The 12724-nt window shown below is 61.1% G+C and overlaps 1 protein-coding gene across 1 annotated transcript; it reads left to right on the plus strand.

The window, feature by feature from the left end:
- The first annotated feature begins 10233 nt into the window (after positions 1–10233).
- Positions 10234–11388, plus strand: EIF1 (eukaryotic translation initiation factor 1). Its single transcript, XM_015651166.3, has 4 exons — positions 10234–10377; positions 10696–10859; positions 10947–11048; positions 11168–11388. Exons 1-4 carry the CDS (start codon positions 10347–10349, stop codon positions 11210–11212), a joined length of 342 nt encoding a protein of 113 aa, XP_015506652.1. The 5' UTR covers positions 10234–10346; the 3' UTR covers positions 11213–11388.
- Positions 11389–12724: the final 1336 nt, after the last annotated feature.

Here is a 12724-nt window from a genome sequence, read left to right on the forward strand (position 1 = left end):
GAACGGGAACGGGGACGGGGATGGGAATGGGAACGGGGACGGGGACGGGGACGGGAACGGGAACGGGAACGGGGACGGGGACGGAGTGTGGGGCAGTTCTGGGGTGCGCTGGGGGGTACTAATGTGTGCAGGGATGTGCGGGGGGTACTGGGGTGTGCAGGGGTGTGCAAAGGTGCCCTGCACAGCCGATCCCTGCCTCCATCCTGGCCGCGCCGCTCCCCGCGCCCCAGCAGTTCCCAGCCCCGGTGCCGGTGCCGCAGAGCCGGGGCGGGTGCAGAGCCAGCGCCTGGCCCGGCCGGCAGAGCGGGCGGAAAGGGGAGGAGAAGAGAGTGAGCAGGTGTGTAAGGTGAGCACACTCGTGTGCTCTCCTGCCGTGCGCAGTTCCGACGCGCACCCGAGGCTGTTCCGCACACAGGCTACGGGGATAGCCCCGCTGGCACCGGGCACTGCCTTGGCAGTCCTTGTGGACCCTGCTCTGCTCCCGCCCCGTGCCTGTTACCGACCCCAGGTGCACAGCACAAGGGTCAGAGCCCGGCCGTGGCATTTGGGGACTGTGCAGGGCTCCTTCCCGAGTGATTCCCGCTGGGAACGCCCCCACAGCAGGTTCACCCCGAGCCCCTGGCCCTGAGGTGCCACCGAGCACTGCCCCAGCTCCAGCTGCAGCTGCACAGCTCCCCTGAGATGGGTCGGACCCTGTCAGTCCTGTGCAATGGGCCTCAGTTTTGTCAGCCCCATGAGCCAAGACCCTTTGGAATCTGCTGGCCCACAGCTGCCAGGAATATTTCCACTGGCCCAGTGACGATGTGCCAGGGATGATGCCTGTGGAATTGGTCAGGGTGAGGGACACCGGGGGCACAGACCAGACCAGCAGTGCCCTGCATGGTCAGAGCCAGGGAGGCAGCTTTCTCCTGGGTCTGCTGAGACACTGGGACACTGCTGGGATGCTGGGACACAGGCAAGCCTATGTCCCCTGGGGGAGAGCAGTGCCGGGCTGTTCAGCCATCCCATGGGATGTCCAGGCTGGAGAACACGGGCCCCCACACCTGCAAGAGCCCAGTGCTGAGCACCCACCCAGCACCTCGACTGCGGGTGCTCCCCTCCACATCCACCCCGAGCGCCTGGCAGCCCCCGCGGTCCCCGTGAGTCATGGGATGCATTCCTGGGGCAGGAGGGGACATGTGCGCTGCAGGGACAGGTCTGTGCGTCATCCCCCCGCTCCCATGCCCGGGGCCGGGGCGGCCCAGCTCCAAGCTGAAACTTGTCTGACAATAATTACAGGGGAGATGAGGACTTCAGAGGATTTACATTCCTTTTGGGCCACACCTGGGAAAGAACTTTCACCATCAGCCAGTTCCTGAGAAATAACTTTACAATTGCGTGGCCCAGCCACAGCCCTGCCCAGGGAGCCCAGGGGGACTGGGGGGCTCCTGCCAGCCCTATTTTGGCTTTGTCTCTCTGCAGAGAGCCCCAAACCCTCTCCTGCTGTCCCCAGAGCTCCCACAGACCAGGGTGCTGGTGCCTTCTTTCCCTGTGCGGGGTCAGTACAGCTCAGTGCCCAGCATGGCCAGGGTCTGACCACCCTTCCCTGGGGTTGTGGTGACTGGAAGCTGGGAGTGGGGGGGAATTGCACCAGCGTCCCCAAGAGATTGGAGCCACATGGGTGGCCAGTCAGACCCTTCAATTGGAGCCTTATCAGGCCCATCACCTCTGCTTTGGCCGGGGACAGTTCCCCAGTGACACCCAGGGCTTTGACCCAGAGTATTGTGAGGAATTGGGGGACTCGGGGATACATGAGACTCACTGAGCTCCTTGGACACATTCTGTTCATCCCAGATGCTTAACGAGTTAGGAAAGACCTGAGAAACCCCTGCTCCTGAGCTTCTCCCTGTCGCTCATGAACATGGAGAGACACAGGCTGGTTCCTGAACCAGCTTTGCCAGAGCTTCCTGCCTCCTCCAGCCACTGCTGTTTCCCACCCTGTGCTGGTGACCCCACTATGGGATCACTAGGAGGCTGGAGCTGCTGTCCTGCACTGGCCCTGGCCCAGCTGTGCTGCAGCTGCGTGCAGGGATGTGAGCCTTGACCACAGTGCAGGTCTGTGCCTGGTGCCGCTCCGTGGCTCGCCGGCAGCACCAGGGACACGGTGACTGCAGCCAGGCCAGTGTGGCACATGGTGCAGCACCAGCACTGCCTGCCAGCAGCTCCTTCACGTCCTGGGCCCGGGAGTCGGGCTCCATGCACAGGGTGTGAGTCCTACGGCCAGGGCAGCCCACACTGACACTGTGGCTCCTTGTCTGTGTCCCCTCTCCGTGTCCCTTGCACTGCTGATGGGGCACTGGGAGCCCTGTGGAGGTTGAGAGCATTGTATCTGCAGGGTCCCAGGGCTCTCACCTGCAGCCCAGCAAGGGGAAGAGGAGCCATTTCAGCCCCCAGCACATCCCAGGAGCTGCTGGGAACCAGCGGCGTCAGCAGAGCACCAAGTCCAAAGTGTTTTGCAAGCAGAAGGGCGCGGGCGATTTCTTTATTTGGTACCACGGCGGCGGGGCGGAACACCTGGCTGGGGCACACCTGGCTGGGGCACACCTGGCTGGGGCACACCTGGCTGGGGCACACCTGGCTGCGGGCACCGCCTGGCAGCGCCCACGAGGGCGGCGGTGCTGACGCGGACATGGGAACGCGGGCAGGACCCGCCTCGCTAATGACAGCCCAGCGCTGGGTGTGGGGACAAGCCACGGCAGGGACGCGGCCCTGGCAGCCAAAACACCGCCGGTGACACGGCTGCAGCTCAGCCCAGCACCCCCAGCCTGGGGGTCTCCTGCCCCTGTTCCCTGTGTCGTGTTTGTTTCCAGCGAGGTTTACAGGCTCTTGGGCAGGGAGGCTGTGGTGGGGAGTGTAATTCCTTCTCCTGGTTCAGGAGCGAAGGAAAGAGAAATGCAAGCCCGGTATGCCCTGGAGCAGGGGGACAGCTGGGGAGCCAGGCAGTTCCCACTTCTGATCTCAACTCTACACGGTTTGAGCCCCTGGCCCAGCCTGGCGAGAACCTGCTGTAGGGTTGAGAGGTTCAGGGCCAATATTAGCCCTGGCACTCCAATCCTGGGCTTCCCTGTGCCCCCAAAACCCACTTGATCTGCCAGCCCTTCCTGCCCCATGCCGGTTCAGCCACCGTGGCTCTGCCTCTGGCAGGACTGAGCCTGTGGCACAAGCACAACAAAATCTGCAGCAGGCTGAAAGGCTCCATCTTGACCTGGTTTTCCCAGGAAGCTCCATGCCAGGGGGTGAGTGCAGTGGCTGCCGGGAAGGCCACAAACACGGCAGCTGAGCAGTGCTGGTACATGGAAATGCCTCTGCCTGGGGTCCCTGACATCTCATAACCAAAAGAAGGGGCTGTCACCGAGTGGTTTTACAGCTGCAGCTCCAAGGCAGTGCCTGCTGAGGTTTCCCTGTCCCCCTGCCAGGCTGGTACTTGCTGGTTACTGAGCTAAGGTGACCAGGCAGCTCTGGGATAAACACACTGCTCCTGCACCTTTGGGGGGCCAGGGGAGCCCCAGGAGTGTGAACAGGCACAGGGGCCTGGGCAGCTGCACAACACAGCAACAAACACGAGCTGTGGCTCTGAAGGACCTTGAGCACCCCAGGGGCTGATGTCCCCTCGAGTGTCCTCTGCCACTGCAACCCTTCCCAGGCCATCCTGTCCCAGTGCCTGTCTGGGCTTTGGGAACGGGGGCACTGGGACCCCAGAGCGTGGCCATCCCAGCCCCCTGCTCCCAGCTCCAACTCCCGACCTGGCAAGGGAGTGCCACGGCCAAGTGTTTTGTAAGAGGCAAATCCCTGCCGTGCCAGCATCGTGCCGGGACGGGCAGCTGGGCCGGGCTGGCGCTGGCAGCACGCCGGGAGGAGCTCTGGCCCACGGCCAGTGTTTGGCCCTCGGGGGGTTGGTGTAGGCAGGGATGAGTGTGCCTGGCCGCGGGGCCGGGCTGCGGCTGGAGCTGCGTGGGGATGTGCTCACACCCCGCACAGGTTTTGCCTCGTAAGTGAAATATGAACTGGAGTGAGGAAGGTGCTGACCAAGGTGTTTGGCCTGACCTGCCCCTCTCTCTGCTCGAGTCAGCAGAGTGGGGACAGCTCTCAGTGCTCATCATTTCTGCTGCTGTTACCCCAAAAATTCCCTGCCCCTTACCACCAGATCAGCAAGAGGTGGATTCAGCCTGGTGTGCATCCCCTGTCACACCAGGGCAGGATCAAATGCCTGAGCCAGGCCGGTTCCTCCCTTGGCTGGAGCTGGGGGGCACAGGGGGCAGTGCACTGATTCTCCAGAGGGGACAGGGGCTGCTCCTCTCACGGGCCTCAGAGCCCCTGGACGTGGAGAGCTGCTCAGAAAGGCTCATCCCCTCTGCCCTTGCTGTGGCATGACAGGATTCTGCTGGGATCCCTGTTGTGCCAGGCAGCATCGCAGCACGGGGTGGGTGTCAGGGCACCTGGAAGGGTCTCACTGTGCTTCCCAGCACATTCAGGTTATTCCCATTGCTGGGTGCCCACCATGGCAGGAAAGGGCCCAGATGAACCCATGTTGTGTCCAAAGACGTTGCCAGTGCTGGTGATGGTGCTGATGAGCTGGCACATGCCAGGAGCCCAGCTCAGAAGGGCCCTGCCTGGCACACAAGATTCCAGTACAGGTTCATCTCAGGGTCTCTCCATGGCCCAAATTCTCTCCCTGGCATGGAGCAAGGAATTCCCTTCAGAATGGAGGGGAGCTGCCTGGCTCAGGCAGAGTGGAAGGGCAAGATGAAAGCAGAGGGCTGCAGGGCAGGACAGCTGCACTGCCCTGCCCAGATGGATCATAGAATCATGGAGTCCCAGAAGGGTTTTGGTTGGAAGGGACCTTGAAGCTGATCCAGTTCCACCCCCTGCCATGGGCAGGGACACCTTCCACTAGATGAGATTGCTATAAACCCCATTCAATCTGGGTTTGAGCACTTCCAGGGATGGAGCATTGAGACTGGGTGGAGCAGGGCTGGAGCCATGCAGGGCAGCAGTGGGAGATGAGTTATGTCCCTTGCTGCTCCTTGGCTGTGCTGGCCATCCCAGCTGTGCTGCAGCGAGGGAGCTGTGGGAGCTGAGCCTGGTACCTTCGCCCCTTTCTGTGGCACTGGAGCAATTCTGTGTCCTATGGCCCAGGAGTGACAAACTACAGCAAAGCAGGACGTGTCTGGCAGGCGCAGCTTCACAGGCATGTGTAAACAGGCTGTGTGGGGCTGAGGCAGAGCTGCAGGGATGGTCCCTGCTCCCAGCACAGCCCAATGCCGAGGCTCTGAGTCAGCCCCGCGCCGGCTGTGCCTGGTGCCGACAGCTCCTGAATCCATCAGGAGACAGAATGAAAATCATATCATGGCTATGCCTGTCCCTCTCCCAGATGCTTAAGCGGCCCTCAATGCCTGGTTTGGACCCTTCCACTGCAGAAAACCCTCCGGATCTGCTGCCTGTCACTAGGCAGGGGCCAGCTCTTCCTGGGGCTCCCAGCAGTTCTGAGGGTGTCTGATGGAGAGCAGAGTCGCTGCCCTGAGCTGCTCCCACCCCTTCCTGGTCTTTGTGATCCCTATTCCCGTGTCAGGTTTGCTCCAGGCTGATGCCAAGGCCCCAGCTGAGGGCTGGGGGTTTTGGACCCCAGTGACTGCCACAAGGGGGATTTTATTCAATACATTCCCTGCGATGTGAGCACGGAGTGATGTCTGCACGGGGCATCCACCTTGGCCAGGGGAATCCCCATGGGGAGAGGAGACAGCCCATGGGAATAACCCAGGAACTGGCCAGGGCTGCAGTGGGGGGCACAGCATCCCTTCTCTGCAGGAAGACATCTCCAAGATCCTGGAGAGCCCTCCCTGAGAGAACTCCCCAGCACCGGCCTGGAGGGACAGAGCACAGGGGCCGGCAGGAGCGGCTGTGCGGGCTAAGCCAGGTCCCTGCCCACTCACCTGCCCCAGGTCTGCTCCTGCTTACCTGCAGCAGCAGCACGGGCAGGCTCAGCCTGTGCTTGGAGCTCTCCTGGCACCTCGCGGAGAGCAGCGGTGTCACAGGAGGGAGGGTGGGGGCCCTGCCAGGGGAAGCGGGAGCTGAGCAGTGGGAGGGAGGGTGAATAAATAGCCTTAAACGCAGTGATTGTAACGCAGCCGGGGCCACGTCGGTCACTGGAGGTCACTGGGTTGACAGGAATCAGGATGTGCCCACGGCCTGCCCTTGCTGTCCCGCAGTGCGAGGAGCCCTCTGAATGTGTCACACCATGTCCAGTGCCTCCATCCCGAGCGGGGACCACAGCGAGCATCCCGCAGGTCCCGACTGCAGGCGGGCAGCGGCCAGTTCATACAACACCCCGGGGTCTGCAAATCTGGGATGTGAATGCCAGGAATAGTTGTGTAAAGGGAATGTAAAACTTGATCAGGGAATCCCTGCACTGCCTCTGGCCCCGTGACAGCCGTGCTCACCCTGCTGCTCTTTCCAGGAGCAGGTTAATCACCAGGGCTGACGCCTGTCAGTGCTGCCCGCACTGATTAATGGGATCAAATATCCATCAAACATCCAGCTCATCCTGAATCCCCGTCCGTGCCGTCACACAGAGGCTGCAGGAAGGATGTTGGAGGAGAAAAGCTGGTTTCTAGGAATGTCCCAGCCCGGAGGGCATTGCTGAGCTGCGGGAGAAGCAGTAAGGCCGAATGCCAGGATGATTCCTTCCATTCTGCTGCACTTCCCAGGTGGACTGGGGGTGGCACCAAGATGCCCCCACCTCAGAGCACAGGTAAAATGGCCTTGCAGGACCCAACAAGGAGAGAGACCTGCAGTAAGCACAGGCCAAGAGCCCCCAGGAGCCCCAGGGCCGCTGCTGCAGGACCCCCACACAGTCTTGAGCTGCATCACACCGGCTCCCCGGGTCTGTTGTCTGCACACACACACGGGAGCGTTTCCCCGTGAGATCCCCGGGACTGACAGGGGCACTCCTCCGGGTAGAGCCTGTCCCCAGCACCAGCCCGTTTCCTTGTCGCAGGGCCGCTAGTGCCACTCGCCAAGGAGTGCAGTGGTCCCCAGGAGCAGCCCCAGATGTGACTACGATGCCTTCCAGTGAGCAGTGACAGCACAGGTGACACAGGCGGCTCTGGGCTCCCTCTGCTCCTGCTGCCCCTGAACAGTCTCTGCCAGCTCCCCTGGCACGGCCAGGGCCCCACGGAGCCCCCACATAGCCCAGGGGACAGACTGGATCATCTGCCAGGCGCTGGGAACCAGGAGACGGCAGCAGCTCGGAGCTGCCTGCCGAGATGCTGCTGCAGGAGACCAGCATTGCCACCTCGTGGGGAGCCGGGAGCGGAACCTCCTCGGGCAGGACAGGTCGGGACCAGCACCCAAAGACGGGCAGAGGGGAGGAGGGTGCAGGGGCTCAGTAGCCAAAGTCACCCATGACTGCAGGTGCCAGCTCTGAATCCTGTCCACAGCAAATATCGGATGTTAACACTCTCACCAGTGATGGGTTTAACTCTGGTGTCTGACACACACTCGCCTCTTCTGGTGTTGGACCAGAGGCTCTGGGGGCCCAGTGGTGAGGACACAACCAGGATGTGTCATGTGGACTGTGCAGATCAGAAGTGACACTGATAAATCGACTCTCTGGGGGATCCTGGCTCAGCAGCAGGGCCAGTCTGCCCAGAGCTCACATCAGACTGAAGTTACAATGGCTCTGCTCGAGTGCTTGGTGTTGAATATGAATAGCAGCCCTTTGGCTGCAGTGAGAACTTGGAAATGCCTCCAGCAGAAAGATGGGAGTGCAAACCTCTAATTGCTTCTCCTGTCTGGCTACTCCACCATGTGGCTGCTAGAGATGGCTCCTTCTCTGGGAAAGGAGGAAGATCTGATCAGAAAAAGAGGAGAGAGAAGAACCACCTGCTTGTTCATGGTGGTCATGGAGCAAATTGATATTCTAATGAAAATTTCAGCCAGTTCTCCAGCTGATCCATCACACACAAAAGAGACAGATGCTTCAGAAACACCACAAATACAGCAACGCAAACAATTCCCTCTGCCTGGTGCAAGAGAAATCATTTGCCTTTATCTTAAATAAAACCCCCAAGAATGATGCAACATCCGACCCATGCGGCGTCTGCCAGAGCCGCAGATGGCAGCACACCCAGCTGCCAATAACCTGTCAAACCCACGTCGTGCCTCAGAGATGGCTCTGAAGCAGGGCAGGAACACCTACACAGGGAGCTGGGGCTGCAGGGGATCCAAATGGAGCTGAGGAGCTCCAGATCCAGGATCCTCAGCCCAGCAGGCCCAGGCCTCCCCAGGACGATGTTCCCACTCCATGTGCAGCTCTGACCCGCTCCCAGAGGGGAGCTCACGCTCTGTTTACATCTACGTGGCTTTTGACCCCATTAATTGTCAGAGATTTACTGTTCTTCCTATCTGGAGTCTCAGGGTATTTTTAGCACCTGTACCATGTCTCAGAGCGGGATGTGATGTTCCCATGCCAGCAGCCCCCGTGCTGGCTGAGCCACAGCAGGGAGACACCTGCCAGTTTGAGGGGTTTATCCACAGCAGCACCGGGAATGCCGTGGAATGTCTGTGTTTAGCAGTTCAGTCCTAACACTGCAAGCAGGCTCCAGGCCCTAAAATTAGGACTCAAGAACAGGATTAAACCTGAGATCACCAATTCCCACCGACCCTGGTCTGGGCCCCTTTGGGCTCGCTGCCCTCCACCTTTGTGTCTCATTACGAAAGGGCAGGGACTGCCCCTTCCCAAGCACCATGACCGGGGTTACTGGGATGTGCTGACCCAGCCAGGCCTTTGGGAACCCCCAGGAGCCAGGATGGGATGTGCCAGTGCTCAGGACAGCAAAAGGAACTGAGCTCACTCTGCACAGGCTGAGGTTTGCCAAGGCCTGCCAGACTGAGCTGAGGTGCAGTAGGTGCCAGGGGATCCATTTCAGTCGTTTAAAGAGAAAACCCTTCCTTTTCTATCAGATTCTGGTGACACCTTCAGCATTTCCCTTCGGCAGCACAGCCCCAGAACTGTGTGTCCTCTGAGCATCTCCCTGCCAGAACCCTCCTCTCTGTCAGCACTTAGCTCCCTGCAGGTGCAGTGTCACCGTGGGGACAGCCAGTGACAAACCCCGGTAACAAACCCACATCCACAGGTGAGCTCTGAGCGTTCCCAGGCTGCGGCTGCACCAGGACAGGACCCAAGGTCTCTCCATGCCTGGAGCACTGCGGTCACAGGGTGGTGACCAGGCTGTGCCAGGCTCAGCAAGGCCAGCCCGGGCAGGCTGGGCACAGCGCTGTCACCCCCGGCTGGGGCACGGGATCGCTGCGTGCTCCTGACACTGGGACATGAATCACTGGACAGGCAGGACCCGGGGCCTCTCCACACGTGCAGAAAACACCTGCAGAGCCCACGGGAGCCCCACACAGCTCCGGGCAGGCCTGGGCAGCCGGATGGATGTGACAGACACAGGGCTGGGAATGGACAAACTGCTCTGGGCTGCTCCTGCAGCCATCCAGAGTGATGGGCACCATGGCTGGACCATGTGTAGCCATGAGGGCCAGGGAAGGGGATCAGTCTTTTGAGGGTCCCAAGGGGATTTCAGAAGAGTGAAGGAGGGGTTGGGACATTTTGGGACTCCCAGAGAAGTTCGGGGTTCCCAAAGAGGTTTTATGGGGACATAATAAGGGTGTTTTGGGAGGGTTGGAGGGTCCCAAGAAAATTTGCGAGGGCTGGAGGGGATTTGGGGCCCCCGTGAAGGTTTCGGGGAGTGCCGTGCTCTTTGGAGGGGAATCCCAAAGGGACCTGGAGGTGTTTGAGTGGTCCCGGGGAGCATTCTGTGCTTCATGGGGGTGTTTTGTGGGTCTCGGGGAGGAGGTTAGGTGTCCCAGAGGGATTTTTGAGGTCCCGGGAGTATTTTGGGGCCCGGGGGGGGTCTCGGGAGTGGCGGAGGCGACCCCGAGTGGGGCCGGGGGTCCCGGGGGTCCCGGCCCCGGCCCAGGCCCCGCACTGCGCACGCGCCGCCCCGCGCGCTGCCGGGCCCCCCTGCCGCGCATGCGCCCCGCTCCCCCCGCGCCAGCCGGGGCGCGGCCGCGTTCGCTCGATGCGTCCTGACGCCCCCGCGTGACAGCCAATCATCGCTCTCGTTCGCCGTGCGTGATGGCGTCACGTAGGGGCGGTATATAAGCGGTCGGCGGCAGTCCCGCCCCCCTGACAGCGCCTCGAGCCGCCGCCGCGAGAGCATCCTCCGCCCAGAGCCGCTCCCGCCGCCAGAGCCGCCCCCGTCGCCGCCGCCGCCGCCTCCGCCGAGGGAAGGGAAGCGTATCGTATGTCCGCTATCCAGAACCTCCAGCCCTTCGGTGAGGCCCTTTGTGCGGTGGGGCCGGGGGAGCGCGCGGGCCCCGCCCCGGCCCCGCCCCGTGGCGCAGTTGCTATTCCGGGCCCGGTTGCGTCAGCCGCGGGGGGGGCGGGGCGGGGCCAAGGCCTGACGGGCGGGCGCGGCGGCCAATGGGGTGGGGGCAGGGGCGGGATCTACCGATAACGGGCAGGCGCGCGGGGGCGGGGCCGGGGTGTGACGGGCGGGCGCGGCGGCCAATGGGGCGTGTCCTCCGCGTGATGGGCGGGCGCGGGGGCCAATGGCGCGGGGGCGGGGCGGGGCCTGACGGCGCTCCCCGCAGACCCCTTTGCGGATGCAAGTAAGGGTGATGACCTGCTCCCGGCCGGCACTGAGGACTACATCCATATAAGGATCCAGCAGCGCAACGGCAGGAAGACCCTCACCACAGTCCAGGGCATCGCGGATGACTACGATAAAAAGAAACTGGTGAAGGCCTTCAAGAAGGTAAGTCTTCTCGGCTCGGGGGGCAACGGCCACGCCCGGCAGGGATGTTTGTGTGGTGCTAAGGGAAGTTTTGTGTCTTTGCTGCAGAAATTTGCCTGCAATGGTACTGTAATTGAGCACCCCGAGTATGGAGAAGTGATTCAGTTGCAGGGTGACCAGCGCAAGAACATCTGCCAGTTCCTCGTGGAGGTAGGACACCTTCAGCCTGCTGAGATAAACACGAGTTTGTTAAATGCACACAGGTCTCTGGGGGTGGGCAGCGTTTGGAGGCATCGCCCCATGCTGTGAACACCTTTTCTGTCTTGCAGATTGGACTGGCTAAAGACGACCAGCTGAAAGTCCACGGGTTTTAAGTGCCTGTGGGCCACTGGAGCTTTATGCAAGAAGATATCCTTACCATGAAATTCCCACCTCTCCCTTGTCATAAGTTTAAAACCAGCCGGTTTGTGTAATGTAACGATCTTGGGTCCACTGTTGAGTCTGGACTGTTGTAATTGGTGATGTAATAAACTGACACGAGCCCATGCTATCTCGTCTGGCTGTCCCTCATTTCCCAGAGGTAGCGCGGGCAGCGGCACCATCCAGCCTGAAGCCAAAAGTTCCAGCTGTTCCCAGCTAAGCCCAGGGACTCTGCCTGTCCTGATGGCTCCTCAGTCCAGCTGCGCTTCCATCCTGACAGAGGGGATTCGTGTCCTGCCTGGTGCGAGGCCCCTGGCTCCGGGACATCCCTCTGGGCTGTGCTGGCTCCCAGAGGCAGTGGGATGTGGGGAGGCCTGGCTCAGAAGGAGTGACAGAAGAGTGACCTGGAGGTTGGATGGCTGCAGTTCAGGTGCTGGTACCTGCGAGCCCTGAGGTACCAGGCACTGGAGGAACTGGCCCATGGGTTAAACTTGTGACAAGGGCTCGATGTTGGACTAACATGAGCATCCCTGGAGCTGGCACTGCCTCACACCCAGTGCAGTAACATGGCTTTGGTTTCAATTCTAATGTTTTACTGTAATGTATTTAAAGTTATTTAAATAAAACTGGTTTTCAAAAGCCTGTGCATGGTGGGTTCCATTGTTCCTGGGGTCTGGTGGGATTCCCAGCCCTGGGGGCTCCATGGAGGCCTGGGGGTTGCCCCCAGCTCTGGCCCACTGCAGGAAGGGGAAGTTCCCTTGGTGCTGTCTGTGCTGCTCCTGCTGGGAGCTGAGGGAAAGCCGAGGAGTGGGTGGGTGCTGAGTCATTCCCTGCCCTGGCTCTGTAACCCTCGAGCCGGCTCCTGTGCTCGTTGTGTTCCTGTAAGTCCCCTGGGCAGGGTCAGCATTTGTGCTTCCCGAAAACGCTCCGGGGAGGAGGGGGAGGCGCTGCCACCCAGGTCAGGCTCTGCCACAGGTCAGGGGCTGAGTGCTCTCTTTATTTCCTGAGCTCAAGATCAACAGGCAAGAATGAAATCTCAGTAAAATGCACTGTTTGAGGGCAGCAATGGTTCTGGGGGCCAGCAGGTGCCTCTGGCACAAGAGTGGTGTGAAATGCACTGAAATGCCTGAGTGCACGGGGAGTCCCTGGGTTTCCCTCCCATTGCCCCCAGCCCATCTGTTCTGTCCTGCAGCAGGAAGGGCTGGGGTGTCCTGGGAGGCTGCTCCCACCCTGGTCACCTCCTCATGCTCCTGGCAGCCCCCCAGAGCAGGTCCTGGCTCTTCATCCACTGCCACAATGACCCCCATGGCCCACGAGCTCTGCAGGAGCCCTGAGTTCACTGCCACTTTCCCGGGAGACTTTGCTCTTGGAAACCAAATTACTGCAATTATGCAAAGCAGCTTGGAGTGCACCGAGGAGGCAGGTGACCTCCAGCCCTGCCTGTGCCTCAGAGTGACCTCCAGCCC

This window comes from Parus major, chromosome 27 (assembly GCF_001522545.3).
Source record: "Parus major isolate Abel chromosome 27, Parus_major1.1, whole genome shotgun sequence".
Classification (NCBI taxonomy): Eukaryota; Metazoa; Chordata; class Aves; order Passeriformes; family Paridae; genus Parus; species Parus major.